General features: G+C 37.7%; 1 protein-coding gene across 2 annotated transcripts in view; it reads left to right on the top strand.

Moving 5' to 3' along the window:
• Positions 1–21,056, top strand: part of BRAF (B-Raf proto-oncogene, serine/threonine kinase) — an 86,680-nt gene that overhangs the window by 41,026 nt on the left and 24,598 nt on the right. Inside the window, exons 4-12 of one of the 2 annotated variants that reach the window (XM_032689520.1) lie at positions 2,274–2,377; positions 3,101–3,203; positions 4,457–4,605; positions 5,672–5,791; positions 13,841–14,000; positions 15,623–15,659; positions 17,132–17,251; positions 19,926–20,062; positions 20,824–20,941. In XM_032689520.1, coding sequence (XP_032545411.1) covers positions 2,274–2,377; positions 3,101–3,203; positions 4,457–4,605; positions 5,672–5,791; positions 13,841–14,000; positions 15,623–15,659; positions 17,132–17,251; positions 19,926–20,062; positions 20,824–20,941 — 1,048 coding nt within the window. The remainder of the gene's footprint in view (positions 1–2,273; positions 2,378–3,100; positions 3,204–4,456; positions 4,606–5,671; positions 5,792–13,840; positions 14,001–15,622; positions 15,660–17,131; positions 17,252–19,925; positions 20,063–20,823; positions 20,942–21,056) is intronic. The other variant, XM_032689519.1, reaches the window with a different exon arrangement.

Below are 21,056 nucleotides of genomic sequence, written 5' to 3'. Positions count from 1 at the left end.
CACTTATTTCTGGACCCTTTGTAGATCAAGACAAATCTTTAATACATCATATCAATATAACAATCACAATCTAGACTCACCATTCATATAAAAGAATATGAGTCACTCCCTCAATCCTTGGAGGAAGGAGAGGACATCCCTGGGCACTGGTAGGTCCCAGATCTCACTGTCCAGCAACATCTCCAGTCCAAGTTCCCCCCTTAGGACTGGGGGCTGCTCGATTTATAGACAGTGTCCTGGGAACTCTTGAGACTCCCAAGTTCTGTGGCCAGGCTGTTTCCACCACCTGGTGGCCCTGGATGCCTGGCACCTTGAGGGCTGGCAAGGGAGGGAGCAGCCAGCCTGGCACCCAGAAACCTTGAAGCCTGTAGGGAGGGGAAGAAGAAATCTCTTCATTTTGTCTCCTTGGTTGACAGGACCTTCAGAGGTTGATAATGAGGGGAAAGAGAGCAAACACATGACTCGCTCAGTCACAGGGAATGGCTGCTTGCCTCATAAAATGGTGCTGGTTATGCTGACCATGTTTCCAGAGATTGGGAGCAGGGAGTACCAGTCACAGAATGACCCTATGAACAGTTGGTTTTGGTGTGAACAGTTACTTTGGAAGAGACCTAAGCAACAGAGGGCTGTTTTGCAGTGGAATGTTGTTGACCGTATTAATGATAATAGGGGCTCCCAGGCTCCCTTTTAATATCAATGATGGGTGTTAGTAACAACTAAAGACATTTTATGCTGCAGCAATGACCTACAAGTGACTGAAAGCTGTGGTGCTAACTTCTGGGATTCCTTAGATTAATAAAAAGATGCATTAAACAGGAATGCAGTGTGTAAACCAAAGTCACTTAAGGCTGAGTATCAAGTTTGTAAAGCAGTGTGCTATAGGATGTTTTTTCAAGGAATTAAGAGAAATTCTGTTTTTGAAATGTTTGTGTTGACCAGATGAAATGCACAAATATCCTGTAAAAAGCACTTTGATGTTAATGGGAGGAAGATGGCGAAGAGCATTTGTTTGAGTTCTAGAGATGCAATATATAGCATAACCTCAAGTGGTGTTCACAAAGGTACTTTCCACTGTCATCCTTAAGTAGGACATAGAGCCCCTAAATACCCATGGAAAGTTTAGTGCAAGGGGCGAAAACTAGGCTCTGATCCAAAGCCAGTTGAAGCTGATTAAAGGACTGCATTTGTCTGCCGAGGGCTCTGGGTTAAGCCACTAGCAAGCTAGAATTGAGTTTGAGATGTTCAGATAGGCTTCTTATGTTTGTTGAGTTTGTGAGTTTTCCTTCTGATCTGTTTTTGAAGTTCTGTTCATGATTATAGGAGATGTCCCAGTATGTACAGCACCTGAAGTCTTACATATTTTCACTTTTGAGTTCTAGAAATAGTAAATAGATAATTTTCAACACTTTAACTACACTTAACCACAGAATATGTAGCGGGGGTTTTTTTATGGCTTGACACTGTGTAGGTATATACCTAGATTGTATACAATTGTATGCCTACACCGCAGGTATACCTAGAGATGATGTACTTACTCATATAAGATATGCCTACAGCTAGAATAGAGGCAAGGAAAATACTTTACGTAGTTTGCAGTTGTTTGTTTGGCTACTTTTAGTGTGCTCCTCCATTCTTCCCATCCTGTTAGATATCTAAACTTTTCAAACAGTGAAACAGAAGAGAGGAGTATGTTTTTCATATAAGAAGTATTGTAGAGTTGCAAATATAGGTTAAAGTGAGAGATAATGGTCTGCCTGACTTGGATGACTGTTTTGTTTTACTTGTTTGCATGCTTATCTTCTGTTTTAGAAATAGAAAATAAAATATTTACATTTTATAGTAATGTTTTTTTGAATGCAGTCCAAGTTAGTTCCTTCACTTAATTTCACTTGGCGTGTTTCCCCACTGAAGTTCAGGCCAGGCTGTAAAAATTATAGCTGTATGTAGTTACTAGCTATGCATGTGCTGGGTCTCCAGTTTCTTCCAGTTGAGAAAAGTTGGAAAGTCACTTCTAGAGCTGAATGAAGATTTCATTCCAAATGTTAGTAGAAGTGTAGAGCTTGTTCTCTCTTCTATCTGAGCTCTATTTCACATAAACTGTTCACCAAACAAAAGTTTTCCCCGCTACAAAAAAGGTTTTGAAAAACTCTGGCCTACCATTCTGTAGCGTATCATGAGTGCGTTTTAGCACTTGAGGGTCAAAATGTTTGCATCAGTCTGGGGAGATAAATTGGAAATTGTTTTAATTCATTTCTCTCCTGTTTGACCTCTAGGTTCCAGCAAGATGTGGAGTGACAGTCCGAGACAGCCTAAAGAAAGCACTGATGATGAGAGGTCTTATTCCAGAATGCTGTGCTGTTTACAGAATACAAGATGGGTATGGTTTGTGTGGGATATCCTGTTGTTCTTAAAATCTTACTGGACTACCCAGTATGGTCAGTTCTATCCAGCATTGTGGAAGTTGTTTTTCAAAGTTGAGAATTATGTGATACTGTTCACTAGAACAATTTGTACCTCAAAGACATGTTGAAAAGAATGGTAAACTCCTAGAAAAAGGTTCAGGTGTAGTATCAAGTAATATGGGCTTATAGACTGCTGGCAAAACAGTCAGTAATCAAACTCATGCTAACCAAACAAGTATTAAATAGGTTAACTTCTTGGTTTTATTTCACTTAGTTATAATGCATTCTTAACTAAAAACAAGAATTCCCTTGGGGGAAAAAAAAAGAGTTTTCAACCCTAAAAAGTTTGTAGATTATTTTACTGCACACAACTAGCCATCTCTGTGGAACTCTTACACAACAGGTACTTTCACAAACACTTTATTTGATCAGAAAGGCATCTGTCACCTTGGAACCAAGGAATTGGCTACTACTGGAGCTCACTGGAAAAAAGTGCATTTCTTTCATGTAGTTTGTCCAGGGAGGGTGTGCTTTATTTGCTGTGTGCTGAGCTTCATGTCTTGCCTTTAAAGTTTCCGGCATTTGAAGCCTGAGTAGCAAACCCCCACAAGCAACATTTTAGCTGATCTCACAACCTCGGCAAGAGACGTGCAAGGGCTTGTGCTCTGATGCTAATGAGAGGCTTATTTGCACTTTAGAGAGAAGAAGCCAATTGGCTGGGACACAGACATTTCCTGGCTCACGGGAGAGGAGCTGCATGTGGAAGTCTTGGAGAATGTGCCACTCACGACACACAATTTCGTATGTTCACTTTTGTGAGATATTGAGTAGGGTTACGTTAACTTTGTACTTTCAAATTCAAATCAGCAACTTGGAATATTTTCTATCTGTGGCATGTGGTGGGAGTTGCAAAAAAGGCTTTTAATTGCAGTAGCTTAAGTGAATTAGATAGAATTGTATTTGAAGTAAGTGATGTTAGAGTACTTGATCACCCTTAAAACTCTTAAGGTTTGGATGGAATACACCCTCTAAAATCTATAAATGTGGGGGGTTTAAGTCAGCACTGCATTGCAGAGCTGTAATAACTATCTACTATTTTAGTATTGCTGTATCTATAAAATGTATTCTAGGCCTCCCTGCTGGCTCTGCAGCAGCAATTAACTAATGAACTAACTATTCCCAGAGCAGTGCTGACATCATCAATGATGCTAGAGCACAAATATGTTTTGACCTGATAAGGCACCAAGTAAATGGAAGCTGCTAAACAAAATCCATCTAAATGGTACCAGCTACATACAAAATCCTGGAAATAATGTTTGTCACATTGGGAAGAAAGACCTTCTATTTCAATTTAAAAAATACCAAAATTTTATCTGCAAGCTGCTTAAAATATTTTACTCAATCTAGTTTGGCTATGGCTAGTTAGATGAAATGTAGTAGGCTTAATATTTTTTTGGTATCCTTCTGAAATTTTTATCATTACAGGTAGTAATAGAACTAGAATGTGGTTTTATACCAAATATTGCTAAAATAGGAAATTAACTAAATCATTTCTCCCCCCTGTAATTTGGGGATCATACATGATCACCCTTTTGTGATTCTAAAATGTTTGAGTTTCAGTAATCAAAATTACAACTATATGTGTAACCATACGTTGAAGCCTTATATATAAGTCATATGTGTATTTCCAGTCCTGTGAGCGTTGGATAGAAATGTTATTTGGCCCCTGGAAAAATTAGAAGATAATATTTCAGCGGCTTTTGGTTTTATAGGTTGTATCCAATTAAATTCCAAGTGTTTGTCCCTAGCATGATAATAGTGACGTTTTGCTTCAGATTTGCTACTGTCTTTCTTACTGCTAATGAAGGTGAAGCATTAATTCCAATAAACAGTCGAAAGAAAATTTTAATGCACGAATACTGTTTCAAAAAAGAGACAATCTTTTATGCAAATCTGTTTGATACATAAAACTGTAGGGGGGAGACAAAAGCAAGTAACCTGTCTCAGGTTTGCAGAAGGACTCTGTGTAATTGTGACTATGTCTTACAACGTAGGTACGAAAAACATTCTTCACGTTAGCGTTCTGCGACTTCTGTCGAAAGCTGCTTTTCCAGGGGTTCCGGTGCCAGACGTGCGGCTACAAATTTCACCAGCGCTGTAGTACAGAAGTGCCACTGATGTGTGTTAATTATGACCAACTTGAGTAAGTAATCACAATTGGTTTTCAAGTTGAGCCTCCTAATAAGTCTGCAGCTGTCAGTGGTTTCTTACATTAAATCTGGAATTGAGGAAGTCAGAGAAAGTGCTTGGAAAAAAAAAATATAGGGGTTCCACTGTTCTTGTGAAATTGCTTAATTCATATTCTTTCTCTGCTAGCTCAGACAACCAGTTCATATTTCTTTGCTGGACTATGAAATGCTTTCTTTGAAGCATGAGTAGGGTTGCTGAGCACTTGACTATATCAGACAGACTTCTTATTGTTCACAGTTGTTATTATTAATCAAAACTGGTTCTTTATTATGTGATGGCTCGGGCCTCTGTTTAAATTTTTAGCTCTGTGTTTATTCTCTTCAACCAGTTGAATATAGTGAAATTGCAGTTGGTTTTACAGAGACTGAAAACTAATCTGTTAGCAAGATAAATGCCTAAGTAAGAAACATAAAAGAAAATGTCCTAAACAGTCGTGTTCTTGAATCAAGTTACTGATCTATTTGTGTAAGTCTTTGATATAGGTTAAACAGCTGCTGTAAAATGGCTCTGTGTTCTATTTCATCAGTTTTAGAAGAGGCTGTTAAGTCTTCTAAATAGATTTTCATATAATGAATTAATTTAGTTTCATTTTATGTTTGTAACTGTTTACATAGACATCTCTAGAGTTTGTGCTCAGGGTTTATGGATTACGTAGTTGTATCCATTTGACATTTGGGTTTTGGCATTACATCAGTGCAAATGTTAAAATAAGTTTATGTACTCAATATAGGTATAGGTTGTGCATTCTTGAGGAACCAGATGTTTGCAATCCAACTAAAAGATTAAAAAATTACTTTCCACAAAGGTTATGTTTAAGGCATGATCTTCTGATCCTCTCTAAAGTAAATAATATTTTTAACAAATCTTGCAGATTTAGTGTGTAAATGTAATCTTTATTTTAAAATTTAGACTCTGATCAGTGAGCTTTTGGGGGTGTCTTGTAGTCTTTGAGTGTTATATTGTGAAGCTTCTGGGTTTTGCACAAGTTAGGTTGTTTTTGTTTTGTTCTCGCCTCACAGTTTGCTGTTTGTCTCCAAGTTCTTTGAACATCACCCCATACCACCGGAGGAGGCCTCCTTAGGAGAGACCACCCCAGCATCTGGATCGTACCCCTCAGTGCCCCCCTCAGATTCTGTTGGGTATGACCTTATTCGTGCTGTTTAATAACATAATATTTCAGTACTATACTTAGAAACACTCAAAATACTGCTTTGCAACTCTTATATTTTTGTAATCTGGCTTGTCATACAAATATATCCACCTATGCTTAACTTAAAAGAAGTGAATGTTTTCGTTCACAGGAATGATATAAATTAGTAATGAACCAAAGTTAAATATGTATGTAACTGTTTGTAGAATTGAGGCCTTCCCTGTTAAACTGATGTCTTTTACATGATGGCTTAGACCTGGTCTAAACTGGAAAGATTTTATACTTAAAATTAATTCATTAATTGGTTATCAAACTACAGTCTATGTGCCTTGAAGTGACATACCTCAGTTTCAGAGTAAACCACACCACTGTAAGGTTGGTGTGAACAGGGGCCAAGTCCAGGTCCATAATACTGCTTTAGTAGCTTTTCCACATACACATTGCTTTAGGATCCTCCAGACCAACTGTCTTCCTCCTGTTCGTGTTGGGATATACCAATAGCATCTGTTTGCTGCAGCTCCAGGTTTTGCAGAATTAGACCTCTAAAACTGACCATCCCCCCTGTATTTCCAACAAAGATTCTGGGCCCTTTCTCCTTGAAGAGATAAGTGACCATATTTAGGTGATGTTCCCAGTAGCAAGGAGATCAATGACACCATCCAGCACTAGGTAGTTGAACAAATCTCCAGGGAAGAGTAACTCAGGGATGTGTATCACAGTCAAGAAACCTGATGCAGATTTATTAAGAACACCAAATACAAAAGCCTTCAGAAAACTATCCCCAGGACATGTGTGCTGCGTGGAACTGGGCTGAAATTGGCAGAGAGGCTCCTCTGGATTAGTGAACATTGTGCCCAGACTAAAGCAGAAACAAACTGGAAGCTACGTAGGCACTTATGGACTCTTAACTAGAAGATAAGTTCTCTGGACAGCCAAGACTATTTTATGGAAGATCAAATATGATGCCTCCCAGGAAAATAGATTGATAGTCCTGCAGAGGGAACCTCATTTGGTAAGTACAGAGATTATCTTCTTATTTGTACTATATTGTATGTGCAGATTCAGGTAAATTCAGAAGTGCTTCTTCCAGGTAGTAGATGTTGCCTTTATATCCCATGGATGTTAGTACAGCAGATTGTGGACAAGGCTGTTGTGGTTCTCTTAAGTGCAGCAGGCTCTGCCTTTCTCATGGTACAGCCGAAATTATAAGCAGGCTACAACTATTAATCCGTGAAAAAACTTGTTCATACCAACTGTTTTAAACAGCAGCAGATGCCAAAGGCACTATATAGCCCTAATCCTAATACTCTAAATTTTTCTGCTTTTTAATTGCCTTTGCCTCACATTAGTCCATTCTTACCAGTTTATGAAGATACAACAGTATGGATTATCTTAATTGATAAGACTTCAATCAGTCTCAGTTTTGTGAAGTGAAAATGGAAAGGAAAAGCTGAAACCAAAGCTGGTTAATGCCTTAAGGTTTTTAACTTGACATCTATAAAAATGTTAACTTTTAAATATACTTGCCAATTGGTTTTAAGGCGCTTTTCCCAAGTGTTGCATCGGTAAATGTTTGTAATTACAGAAGCTGTAAAAGGTGTCTGGCTTCCTCCTTTTTGCTTTCTTGCTTTACCATACACTTCATTGTTAAACAAAAAAAAAAAAGCATACATCATGTCTGCAAAATTATGTTCATTTTGAAAATGGTTTATGATTATCAGCTGGTGTTTGTAAGTAATATGCATGTTAGTCAGGAGATTTTCTCTAAGCATCTGTGTGTGCAGTATTTCCTTTCCAGAACTAGCTCAGATGTTATTATATGAGCATATGGCCCTGTCCATACCTTTTTCCAGGTATCTTTTTGCCTTTCTTTAGTAATACTTCTCTGCTTTTTAAAAACATAATTGTGGAAAGATTAATTTGTCTGAATTTAAAAAGCTGGCCTTTTCCATAAAAACACATGCTTACCCGTGGTTTTGTTAAAGGGTATTGCTGCAATATGGGACAACAGCTCAAGTGGAACAAAAAAAAAGGGCTACCATTTGAGATTATCTTGTCTGGGAGGAGAATAAGGGATTGGAATTTGAGAGTTGGGCGATAGGATGTAAAATATGAGGAACTAGCGCTTTAATAACACTTACTAGATTAATAATTGTTCCTTTGATTTCTCTGTTCTCCTAGCATCTTGCATGGCTCAGCCCACAGAGGAAGGGATGTTACTAATCGTTTGGTAAACCTGAGGAAAGAGAAGGCAAACATCCTTCTTCATCTCTAGCCTTGTGAAGGGATTCCAGCGGCAGGCAAAGTGCCCAAAGAAAGGAAGTTTGTGTTGCAAGACAAGCTCGAGAGCAAAGGCGTGTGTGACATGCTGAGACATTGTCAAGGGATCAAATGGAAAAGTTTGAAAGAGAAAGGGACATAAAGGAAAAGACCATTGGACATGATGCAAAAGCTGCTAAACATGCTGGAGAACTGTTTCACTTTGGTCATGTGTAACATCCTAAAGCAATCCAGTCCTGTAGCTTTTCATTCTTCCAACTGAAAGCGTTAGGCAGTCCCTCCAGGTGTTCCACCCAAAGATGAGGGAGCACATATGGTCCCACTTGCACCCCTTATAAAAGTGTATCCAGCCTCCACATTAGGTCTTCTGTCCCATTTTAGTTCTTTCCGTTTGCACTCTCCTCTTGTGCTAAAGCAACCATTTTAGTTATAATCTGCACTTAACTGGAAAGAAGTACAAGAAGTGTAGGTCTCCCTAATAAGAGCCATTTGTAATAAAACTGAAGTAAGCAAACTGTATATGATACATTGTATTTGTTTTGTTCATTGCACTGTCATAAAGTTTCTTCTGTATCTTTGCTCGTAAAATACAAGCACAGAATTTCTGTGAACCCAGTTCCCTTGATCTCAAATACCTGCATAAGGGAGAGATTAGCCATTCAGAATATTCCAAACTTGTCTTTTTCAACTCTGATCTGTTCTCTTAGATGTTGTGATGTTGGACAAAACTCAGCACACACATGAGGCAGGTGTTATGGCAGGGTAAGTAACCTGTGGAGTGGGTGTAAGAGGGCATGTGGTCAGACTTGGAATAGCACAGGGGCAGGTTGCATTTGGTAAAAGCCAAAAACGTCTGCATTGCTCCAGGCAGAACACTGCTGGTAGGCAAGTTGGCAACATCTTGGCTCTTTGAAAAACAGCATTTCCCAATATGCTTCATCTTCTAAGTTGGAGGAAGAAAGAGGGAATGTCTGGTGCACCGTTCTTGGAAGCTTGCCAGTCCCTGCCTTTGAGCAGGCTCCAGCCTGTGATTAAACACCTCTGCTTTCCTTTCTGTCTTCCAAATGTTCACTGATCATTCTGCCTCAGCAAAGATATTTAAATGTCTAGAAAAGCTTCTGAAAAGCCAAGGAAGCAAAGACACAGTCTTACAATATTGTATTTAGTACTACAATGGCATTTAGATCCCATGGTGTTTAAGTGAGCAAAAGCTTTGTGTTTTATTTCATAAAACAAATTTTCCCCTAAAAATGCTGGCAGAATCTTTTCCAGGCCTTTCCATGTAAATGTTCCCAAAGTTCCTACAAAATACAACTTGATACACATTCTTGCTGAGCAGAAAAGATCTGGTACCAGAATCTTTAGAAAAATTGCTTCTAGGCTGTACAACAGGAGGGGAAAACCTCTTGCTCTCCAAAACTTTATTAGAAAAACACACTAGTGAACTGAAACCTGGTTTGGAGGGCTAATGACAGCAGTGTGATTCTCTTGATAACCCCTGGTGTAGGAAGCTTTTGGAAATGTTAGGCTTGTCAGCTCTGATCTGGGCCCAAGGACCAGTACAAATAAATGCACACCGTTGTGATAATCCTGGCAGTTCTTTTTCACCTACAAGCCAACATGGATGAAAACAAGTTATCATGGTATAGAAAACTGCACTGATTTTTATGAGGTAATGACTGTTACAGAAGTGTCTCATGTTACTTCTAGACTGACTTCAAAGGGTGCTGAAAGAGTGATCTTCACGTTGTAGTTACAAATGGATACTGCTGTCCTTTTCTCCAAATCACCATTTGATTTGAGGTTATTAAATATTTCCAGGCTGCAGAGTTGGGAAAAAAAAGCATGTTTTCTGGCAATATCTGTGGAGTACTATGATAATTAAATCACTAGCTGAAATATCATTGTATCCCAGATCCTTAGCAGTCTTTAGAAACTTCCTGAAAATGGAAGTGCACTGTGTTCTTCATTAACAGCAGTAACAAAAAACAAATCCAGTCATACTCTGGTGTAAGCAAAATTAATCAAAAAAAGTGCCTTAAAACACATTTTAGATTTGGCCTACAGGTGAATAGTGCATACAACACTGAACCCTGTGGCTAAACTGAGATGTACTTGTTCAGGCTAGAAGAGGAATAGGGAAAATCTCAGTCCATTCAAAAAGGAACTGGCACACACCTCATAATTGGAGCTAGGTGACTGAATTTTCAGTTTAAGCCTTTGCCCAATTGCAGCAACATAAAAGTACGGGCAAAAAAACTTGAAGCCCAAACAAACATATTTTAAGAAAAATCTTTCCTGAGTAGACCAGCTCTTAAACATTTATGAAACATCACATTCATGAGTTAAAGGAGATTGCAGAAAATCTGTATAAAAATCTTCTTTTGTATTTGTAAAGTGAACTAACTTATATCATTACAATTTCTAAATCTAGTGGAGGTACTGTATATGATTTTATAAAATTGCTTGTTCATATATAATGTACCATGCGTGGGCACTTCTCTGAGTTCCCTTACTCTTTCCTGTGGATCCAGTTTTGTGGAATAGTAAATCTGTGGACCCATTAGTGTTTGCTGTGCTTGCTAAAGGGTATAAAAATTTTACATCTTATATTCAGTAATTCTTGTCTCCTGACAAAACCTCTTTCTGCTCTGTCTTGATAAAAAGGGAGGGAACAATGTACTTACCCCAGATACATGGTCCAAGGTAAAAGTTTGGTCATATTGTCAGGAAAGGTTATAACGTTAAATTGAGATTTGGCAATTATCACCCTGTTGTCTCAGAAGCTGAGAATCATTGTTGAAGGAATGCCCACGTCTAAGAGTCTGGGAGAAAGTGGTCAAGATGAGGTAGTATAACCACTCCAATATTGATTCTTATTTGTAGAAGGTCTCCTTTAGCAGGATGGCTGTAAACAGCTCACAAAGTCCACAGGAGCAACAGAAACTCAGATCCTGGTATTCAGATTGAGGCTTCTTTAAGCCTCAACCTGGTGTACGTGTATGTCACAGTAAACAGTTCTTTGTAGGAGTTGTTCTGGTCCTCTTGATTTTTTTTATTTTATTTTTTTTTTACTAGTGTGTTTTCATAGCCTACAGAACAAGTTTTGGGACTGACCTGGAATAGACAATGTCACCCTTTCCCAAATGATGATGGCTTGTCCTTGTAGCTCCAGTGTTCCTTCTGTTCTTCTAGAGCAATTAAAATGTAGGAATACTGTACAAACAGGCTTTTGGTGGCTCAGAGGATTGCTGCATTTTTCGGGGTAATGTGCTTTGATAGATCAAGATCTCAATGCAGATCAAGATGTAGCTTTTGCCACACACAGGCAGAAGCTGGTGGTAATATCCTCTGAGCCTGTGATCTCAGTAGGCCATCTTGGCCAGCAAACCAGTTGTGTCTTTCTCTTCATTAGTTCCCTTTTTCAGGCAAAATTCCCATTTAGCAAAAATAACTGACCTTTTTATAAGTGTCCCAAGGACACCCAATAATAAAATTCTGATGGAGCACATGGCTCAGTGCTTATGAGGTTCCCATCTCTGGATTCTTGGTGTTGGAAGCCCAGAGACCCTCACAATAATAGTTCAGAGACTCAAAAAAAAAAAAAGGGGAATTCTTTATCAGCCTGTAATTATTTACTAAAGATCTGGACTCCCCCCCCAGTTAGAATTTAATGAGTGGAAAAAGCTATTAAAATTGTTTTCCAATATGTGTGACATAGCACGCTATCTGTGCTAGCAACATGATGGACGTGGTGACCTGTGCCCAGAAATACAGAAGCAGCAGATGACCATTTATGACTCAAAGGAGGATGTAATTGAAACAATACTTTTTCAGTCTGGTTTTCTCTCTGTTATGTTACTGATGATCACAGAAAATCTGGTTGCTTCTGTCCTCGTCATGTGGCAGAGCTCAGATAGTGTCTCACGCTCACTCCTACTGCAATGATCTGAGGGATGTTCTTACACATCTCCCTTAATTTCCTTATTACCAGAGAACTCTCAGGAAGTTTGAGCAGGAATTAGCTATCCAAACAATGCCAGTACTGACCTGGCTGAGACACTTTTTACACTTCTTGTATTTTTTTGTGCAACATCTGACACACTTGCCTTAACGTGAAAATAAAGTACCTTAAAATGTCAACCAAGTGCATTCCCAGTATTTATATTCTGTCATGCGACAATAAGTAACTGGCTTTTGAAAAATTAGCATGGCTAAACCCCCTACCTCTTCTTCCCTGCCACTCCTCCCAAACATATGTATTTTACTGCAAGACTTACTAGACTGTTACTTGCATTAATTCACAAGAGCTTTGTTTTGCCAATCTCAATTTTGTGAGATTGTTGGCCAGGAAGGAAAAGATGACAAGTCCTTAGGATGCAGATAGCACTGAGTTCTGGGACCAGTGCCAAACTACATAAACTCTTCAGTGAAAGGTAGGATAGTAGTGTTTAAAGCAGACCTGATTCTTAAAAAATGCCAAGAGATCCTGTTGAAAATGTTAGTTGCCTCTAAATATCTTTGGAGAGGCCAAGGAGTGTTTACTTATAGGTGGCTCCAGGACCTATTGCTGCTATATGCTGCTCTATGTTTTATTTCTGAAGCTTCTCCCTGGACATTGCCTTTGTGGGCATAGTAATTAATCCATGAGTCATTGAATGGGTGGAGGACTCCTCTCTTAGAACTTGGCAAGAAAAACCCTCGCTCCTAAAAACCTTGTTGTCAGATACCATATATACTTTAACATAAAATTTTCTTTGACATAGCTGGCAAATGTTTTCATTGACCTTTTGCCTTATATCCATTAGATTGAATCATTAGACTTAACAGGGACTGACCTTGACTAGAGTAAGAGATAATTGCCAATTTATTGTACTTCAATAAAATTAGCGGATAACCAAAGAAGTGACTTTCTGCCTTTTTACAAACAAAAAACCAAGAGGTGTTTTGTCTTTTAAATATTCAGTTCATTATACAATAAATTGAAGACTTAATCTACATTTATGACTGCCGGTGTTTAAATTTCTTCAAGAATCTTGTCTGTGTAGTCTGAATGCTTATCATTCAAGTCAAACCTATTGCATTGCCTAACTGTAACACTGTAAATAACATTTGAAATATTGCACTATTCAAAGTTATTACTTACAGGCTGAGGTTAAAAGGTGATATGTTGATTTTTATTACATTAACATTGGCCATGTTATTTTTAGTATCAATAGTAATTGGCCATATTATTAATCAGTTAGGTTCAATGACCATATGTAATTTTCACTCTATATTTGCTGATCAATAATCCTATCCATACAGTTTATTTTGTGACATTTTCTAACTGTAAAATTGATGTGAGATGTTAAGCATTTTTAGTTCTTGATGGATTACCGTTTTAAAGAGTGTATTGCATTGACTCAGAGGAAACTGCAGAGTATCTTTCTATCTGCAGTGCATGTTGGGCTACATGAATTTTTCAGATCAGGATTTATTGTTACTAGTTTGGTATGGCATGGTAGAGTTTTTTGTTTTGTTTTAACTCAGAACACTTCACAGCCATGTAATTAGGTAGTTTATGCAGCAGAGAGTTGTTGCAATTGATCATAAGGGAGTAGAGATCGTTCATTATAAATTGTTTTTATTCAGGCCTTTAGATCAGTTTTTTTATGTATGTATTATTATAGTTGAAAAGGACTTACCACACCCACTATGCAGTGTTTGAAGCCATTTGTAGACCTAAATCCTCTTTTTCCTTGACTTTGTTTCTCAGACCACCAATTCTCCCTAGTCCTTCTCCTTCAAAATCCATTCCAATCCCACAGCCCCTCCGACCAGCAGATGAAGACCATCGGAATCAGTTTGGGCAACGCGACCGATCCTCTTCAGCTCCCAATGTCCACATCAATACAATTGAGCCAGTCAATATTGATGTAAGTATTAATAACAATTAGATCAAGAATAGTAGATTTGATGTGTTCATTTTGAATATCAGTGCATTAGGTTTATCATGTGCACACAAGTACTGTGTTTCTAAGCTAATCCTCAGTGGTCTATCAGAGTCTTCAAGGACCATTCATTTTTCATTTTTTCATAGATTCATTTTTGCTGTTGAGAGCTGTAAGAACACAAATAACCCATTCTCCAAAAGGAGAACTGCCTCTTGACAGTCCTGTCCTTTTCATTTTCAAATAACATTTTCCCCCAAACCACTGCTTTTTTTTTTGTGTAATTAGTCCCAAGGCTCTTGCTGCTAGCTGTATCTGGTAACCACCCTTGCAAGCCATTCTGTGTGTTAAACACATTTTTATGCAAGATAGAGGGTTTTAGTATTTATATTCCAAGTAACGCTTTTGACATTGAAGAAAATTGAATTATTAAGTTAAGCTGAGTTCAGATATACCGATAGTACCTTAGGATTTCAAGAGCCCAGTATATGTTGTTCTGAGCATTCTTTTAGAGTGTTCAGAAACAGCTACACTTAACTCATTTTCCACGTTTTTGAAATCTCTGAATGGTGAAATGTAACTAATAATAGTGGTTGATATTAGTGTAAGGACAGTTAAAATCTTTCAAAATGTTGATCACGACAACCGCTTTCTAATTTTGCTAAAACACACAGCTCGTATTTTACCCTTAAGTCTGCTCTCTAGAAATTATTCATTTGTCAGATGAATAGTCTTGAAGTCTGCCTGGACACTGAGGCACAAGATCTGTTTTGCATGTGAGCTGATGGAAAGGTGAAGTGTTAGTTTTAAGAGTGTGGCTGTGTAGACATTTACATGTGATATATGGCACTGGTGCAGCTGAGGCATAGCCAGTGCCTTCAGCAGCAGCGTAGGTGTATGAGGGAACAACTATAATTGTGTAACAAAAAAGGGAACAAAGATAATTGTGTAACAAAAAAAAAAAAGCTCCATGATGTTGGAATACAGATGGAAACTGTTAGAATTTTCTGCTTTTCGTCTGTTTAGAAAATCCTTAGCGTAGTTTGCTTTTAGTTGCAAAAGATACTCTCAGTTCACAGTGTATTGCAAGCAAAGGAAACCTTTTGCAGTTAGTCATTTCTGAGAAGAACAGAGTGCGCCTGGCTATGCAAATCAGGTGTGTTGTTTTAAGAAAAAATGAAGCAGGACTCATCTGACTGATGTACCTCAGTACAGGAAATTGATGTCCCAGCTTCTAATGTGACACTTTAAATCATTTGTGCCACAAACAGTGTAACTAGAACATTTAGTTCAATATTTCTTCACACATTTTGGCCACCTCTATTTTTAAATCAATATTTTCGTGTCAGCATCTATTTTGGGTAGTGTACATTTCACTTTACTACTGAGAGATGCTGTTTTAGGGCAACTGATTTTGAGAAGTTTAGTAGTTGTTTTAAGTAGTTCTTTGGAGTTGCTGCTATTATTAAATCAGAATAGGAAACCACTTTTATGTCATGGACAACACATGACATTATGGATTCTCAAATTGATCAATATCAATTGATTTCAGAATCTAAATGTTAATACCTAAATTAAATACAGATTTTTTTTTTAATTTTTTATAGGAATTGATTAGAGACCAGGGTTTACGAGGAGAGGGAGGTAAGTAGCATTTAAACTAACTACTGTGTTACACTTAATTACACAACCACTCTGTCCCTTCCCGTTACCCTACTTCCTTCTACAAAACACAGGCACAAAGGAAAATATGACTAGAACAAAAAGTGAATTTACATTTGCTTGTCCATGAACTTAGTATTTGTCTCACAAAGATTTGAGTCATTTGCTGGTCATTCTGGGAGCGGGGGAGATGGAAGGAGAAAAAGTTTTGAAGTAGTATCTAGTTTTTTTAGTTTTAAAATAAATTTGCACTCTCACTTCTTTGTTCTCTCTCTCTCTCTCACACACACACACACACACACACACACACACACACACACACACAGAGACACATTAAATCACATGGCTGCACACAGATACACTATAACTTCCCAAGTCTCTCTCAGAGATTTTTACACCTGTTGTTACATTTTCACCCATGGAAACAGTGGGGGTTTTTATTATTGAAAACCATCGCCGTGGTAGACGGGCCTTCCATATGAACTGCTGCATCCTAAAGCAGTGTGAAATACTCCAGTTCTTCTCCCCCTCTGCCCCGCTGAAGTTGCTGCTTTGCTGTACTGCATGCCTGTGCTACTCTTGGAAGCAGGTTCTTAGGACCTTTTACTAAAGCCAGGGTTTTTTGTGTTTCCTTCAGTAATGCACAGCCCTAATTCACAGTTAAGTCAGAACTAGTACCAGAAAGTTTATTTTCCTCCACATGTTGAGCACAGGCCTGTTAAGTCACTTCTCCCACTGGCTTCTGAAGTCCAGGTAGGGCTTCTTATGTGCTGTATTATATTCCTATGAATATAATAATAAAATAGAACTATTAGAAATAAAAAAGTAGTAAGTAGGGCAGGCATATGACAGTTTTTCCAACTCTAAAGCAGTAACACAGTTGTCTCCTACTAATTATAACTTGCTTCAGCCATAAGTTAGGTCTGAATTACCTTAGTGCACTCTTTCCTGATCTCTAAGATTTTGTTTTGTGGACTGTCACTGACTTTCTTTGTCCCATGCAAATCTGGTATTTGGTAGAATGCTACCTGCCTACTGCATTGTGTTTGATGGAGCTGTCTTTAATTATGCCAGCAACAGAACACTTTTGAAAAAGAAATTTCCTTTAAACCTGCAAGCTTACTAATTGAAAGTTACCAGTTTTAGGTAGTTTTGTATGTGTTGATAGGTGTGGCTCTCCACAGTTTTGCCCATTTTGTCCAGCATTTAAATGTTGTGCAATCATGTTGGTTTTAACTTTTGATCATAAACTGTCTGTTTGGCATCTGAAAACAATTGGCTATTCCCGGTCCTGAAACAGTGTTATTAGTAATTGACTTTTTTTTTTCCTTCGAAGTTCAGAAGCAATCTATGAATAGGAGTCAAAGCATCCTAGTTATTTCCCATGACTTCTTTCATTTCTTCTATGTGTCTGTCTTTCTGTCTCTGCCTGCCCGTCTCTTTCTCTCTAACAGCCCCTTTGAACCAGCTGATGCGCTGTCTTCGGAAATACCAATCCCGGACTCCCAGTCCCCTCCTTCATTCTGTCCCCAGTGAAATAGTGTTTGATTTTGAGCCTGGCCCAGTGTTCAGAGGTAGTTGGGCTCTTCTTTCTTGTTTTCACCCAAACAAAATAAGTAAAACCACAGATGCTGTTTGTGCCTCACCCTCACACCGTGTGTATGTAAGTGTGTGAGTTTATCAAAACACCTCTGTTTTTTGCTTGGCCTGGCTGGAATGCTTTGAATGTGCTTTTCACACATACTCACTTTCACCTTTACACGCTTGAAAATGACTATAAATAAAGTCTGACTTAAATCTTCAAAAGCAAGGAATTTCATAGTTGAGGTTTTTCTGTGGACCTTAGCATAATTTTTCTAACCAAAGGTCCTTGGATTGCACTGCAGTGATTTCAAAGATAAAATTATGTCCTTAACTTAGAATTTCCTTGACTGTTCAGTTTAAGTCAGTTCAGTGCTATAACAGTTTTCTATATTTGATATTCTTTGTTTTGAGAAATAATCTAGGAAATTAAATGTGAATTACAAACATTTCCATTGATATCTTGTTAGGTCGCAAGGTTTTCAAGTAATGTGTTATGTCAACTTTCGACAAATACTTCATTTTGAGAATGTGCTGTTGACATCACATTGGGGTCCTAGATGGTTTAGACCATGTAGTTTTTATTTAGTTAGCAGATTTCCACTGAAACAGTATTTGTGTCCTTTACTATGTAAAAAACACAGATTTTCACGTCATTGACCCTGGGGGTTATTCAGGCCTTAAGCTGTCAATGGATCTGTTGTATTGCACAAAATCCCGATAAAACTCTGTGGGATTTTATATGCTGAAGAAACCAACTACTGAGTAACAGCATGAAATGTAAATTCTTGTGTCTATACGTATACGTGTAGAAATGGTCAGTTCAGTGCATGTAGTGTGGTTTTCAAATGCTACCAACTTGGCTGTTTCAAAGACTTTTGTTTCAGAATATATCAAGAGCAGTTCACCTTATGAACTTGTAAAGTTCTTCCAGAAGTCTTTGTAAGAAGACAGGTGTTCCCAACAAGCAAACTGGCTACAGAATGGAATATGTTACGTACAGCTTCAGAGTCCAAGCTATTGACTTAAGTCCAACATTATCTGAAGTATTCTACTCTAATAACTTGGAAAACAGGCCATCTGGTATTATTATGAACAGATTAACTACAATGTTCTGCCATGTGCTGTAAGCATTTTTGGTGAAGGGTGAATATTGTGCTAGTGTTTCTATACTGTGGTATTAAAATCAAGCAGGAGACTTTAGTTACCTCAAAAGAAAATGCATTCTAGTAGAACTTTGCTGTTGCAGAGAAAGTCTGTAACCCAGTAAACTTTTGGAAAATTGCTTATGTTCTGGAAACCTCGTACATTTAATTCCATGTATGTATGATGAATTATATAATAAATTTATGACAGTATAGTGGCTGTAACATAAACATAAGTCCTTCCTTCAGATCTTGTTAGGATGGACTTCCAGCTGATTATAATTGTAGTTAGGATGCCCAATATGCATCGTTATTGTTACTTTAGCATATGGGACAGAGTTTACAGATGCTGTGTCCCATTTTTTATGTGTTTGTATGTCATTATTTTGTGCTTCCACTTTTAAATTTATAGATTTTAGCTCAGTGAGGACAGTGGTGTTTAGTCTGATAATTTAGCATGCACTGAATGACTGAACTTGAGCAACAGTTTTAAAAGCCACAAAGTCAGTTTTTGAACTCAAGTTGATATTAGGAGGCACTTCTTGGTTAAGAAGGGGGTTGCTGAAAGAATATGAAGAGGAGTATTGTCTTCCACCGCTTTCCAGAGCACTAATGTGAGAGAAAGCATTGTAATGTTAGAGGTCTTGTACAATGACATACATTGTTTAGCAGAGCAGCATGAATTTAATTAACAGTTGACCCTATTTCATGTCCTTTGCATTGAAAGGGTCAGCATAACCTTGTTACGAATAATTGTGGTGTATTTTAAAAAGCAGTGTCTAGCTGAAGTGCTCTATTTGTCAAGGGCCATTGGGGCTCTGAAAGAGCTCTCTTAGTGACATTTTCCTGCACAGATTTGTTTAGATAACATACAGGCTACAGACATACTGTTCTTTTTGTGTTTCATAGAATATGCTTCAAATAGCTAACTAAAGTACTTGTTCTTTTTTAATCCTTTCTACAGTCTAATATTTATTTTTAAATAAGAGCTCTCTGCTAACAGATAGCTTTAAAACAGCCAAATGGTTTTCAGGTGGCACTTGGAGACTCAACTAGAAAACATTTCAATTATTTGCATTTAATCTGTCTTGGTTCCAAAGTACAGTATTTCAGCTATTTGTTGGGTTTCTAAAAGCTTAGGTACAAGAAATCTCTGAGGTAGATGCTGCTAACTAAAATGCTACTACTTTTCTACTCGAAGGAACCGATGGAATTAAAAAAATACATTTTAAAATATTTTTTTCTTACTTAAAAAGACACTGTCCTTCTGATAATTCATGAACAAGAGACTGGGGACTATCTATACAGGGATGTTTGCTATAGACTTGTCTCTTCCTGAAATCTGAGACTAGAGTGCTAATCTAGTGTTAGAACAATATTCCTAGGATATGTTTGTTCCCTCTTAACATTTGCATTGATGTTTGGAGATACTGCATCTTAAACACAGTTCTTGCACCTGATATCAGTGCATTCTTGTAAACTGGATTCTTATAGATAAAATTATCCTGTTTCTGAAATTTAGGCTCAACCACAGGTTTGTCTGCAACACCTCCCGCCTCTTTACCTGGGTCACTAACCAATGTGAAAGCGTTACAGAAATCACCAGGACCCCAGCGGGAAAGGAAATCATCCTCATCCTCAGAAGACAGAAATAGAATGGTAAGGAAAATCAGCCATTTTTATTTGTAGTGTGGGATATTTGTAGTATAGAAATACTACACAATCGTGTTCCTCTCACTCTTCTTTCATCCAAGCCACCTGAATTACTTTGAAGATGACTATGGCAATGATCAAGGACTTTAAACCAGCAAATAATGGAGTGAGAGAACCACTTTTAAACCACTTTGAACCAATAAGTAATTGTGGGACTGAGATATAAATCACTTAAATAATTGACCAGACTCACTTTTACTCCCTTGCACCCAAATGTTTGGTGTGCTTCATATTGTAATGCCAGTTTCCCTTCACATAACAGCTTAACTTTTCCGACCATGATTCATAAACTTTGAAAGTAACAAATTTATGTAACAAATTTTTATGTAGCAATGCATAAAAATATCTGCATTTTTTAAATTCACAATTTAACATTGTGATTGAATAAGAATTGAAAAATAAGTATGACTTTCTTTTTGGTAAGAGTTTCTTAATATTTTCTGGTTTTAATGCTGCCAGAAAGCTGTGGCAAATGTTTCATACCAGGAATTAATTTGGTTTAGCTGTGTCCTGAGGTTTTGTTTATGGCTGATTTAAAAAGTCAAAAACGCTACCTGAAAAAAAAAGGTTTTTTAGGACTTTAATTATATGAAATGGTGATACCAAATCTTTAACAAAGGAGCTGCTTTTACAGACATTAATGCACTTATTTTTTTCTTTGTTTCTTTGTTTGTTTTACTCTTTATTGTTTTTGCGTATATATAAAGAAAACTCTTGGTCGACGGGATTCAAGTGACGATTGGGAGATACCAGATGGACAGATCACAGTTGGACAAAGAATAGGATCTGGATCATTTGGGACAGTCTACAAAGGAAAGTGGCATGGTATGTGGCCATCATGACACACACTTATTCTTCAGCAAGTCACGCTGCCTGCCAGGGGTCACCCAGCTGGAACGTAATAGGGAGAGTCCACTGAAGGGCAGTAAATATGATTTGG

The sequence above is a fragment of the Chiroxiphia lanceolata genome, chromosome 5 (assembly GCF_009829145.1).
Source record: "Chiroxiphia lanceolata isolate bChiLan1 chromosome 5, bChiLan1.pri, whole genome shotgun sequence".
NCBI classification, from domain to species: domain Eukaryota; kingdom Metazoa; phylum Chordata; class Aves; order Passeriformes; family Pipridae; genus Chiroxiphia; species Chiroxiphia lanceolata.
The sequence above is the reverse complement of the archived record's forward strand: the minus strand, read 5'-3'. Positions and strand labels throughout refer to the sequence as shown.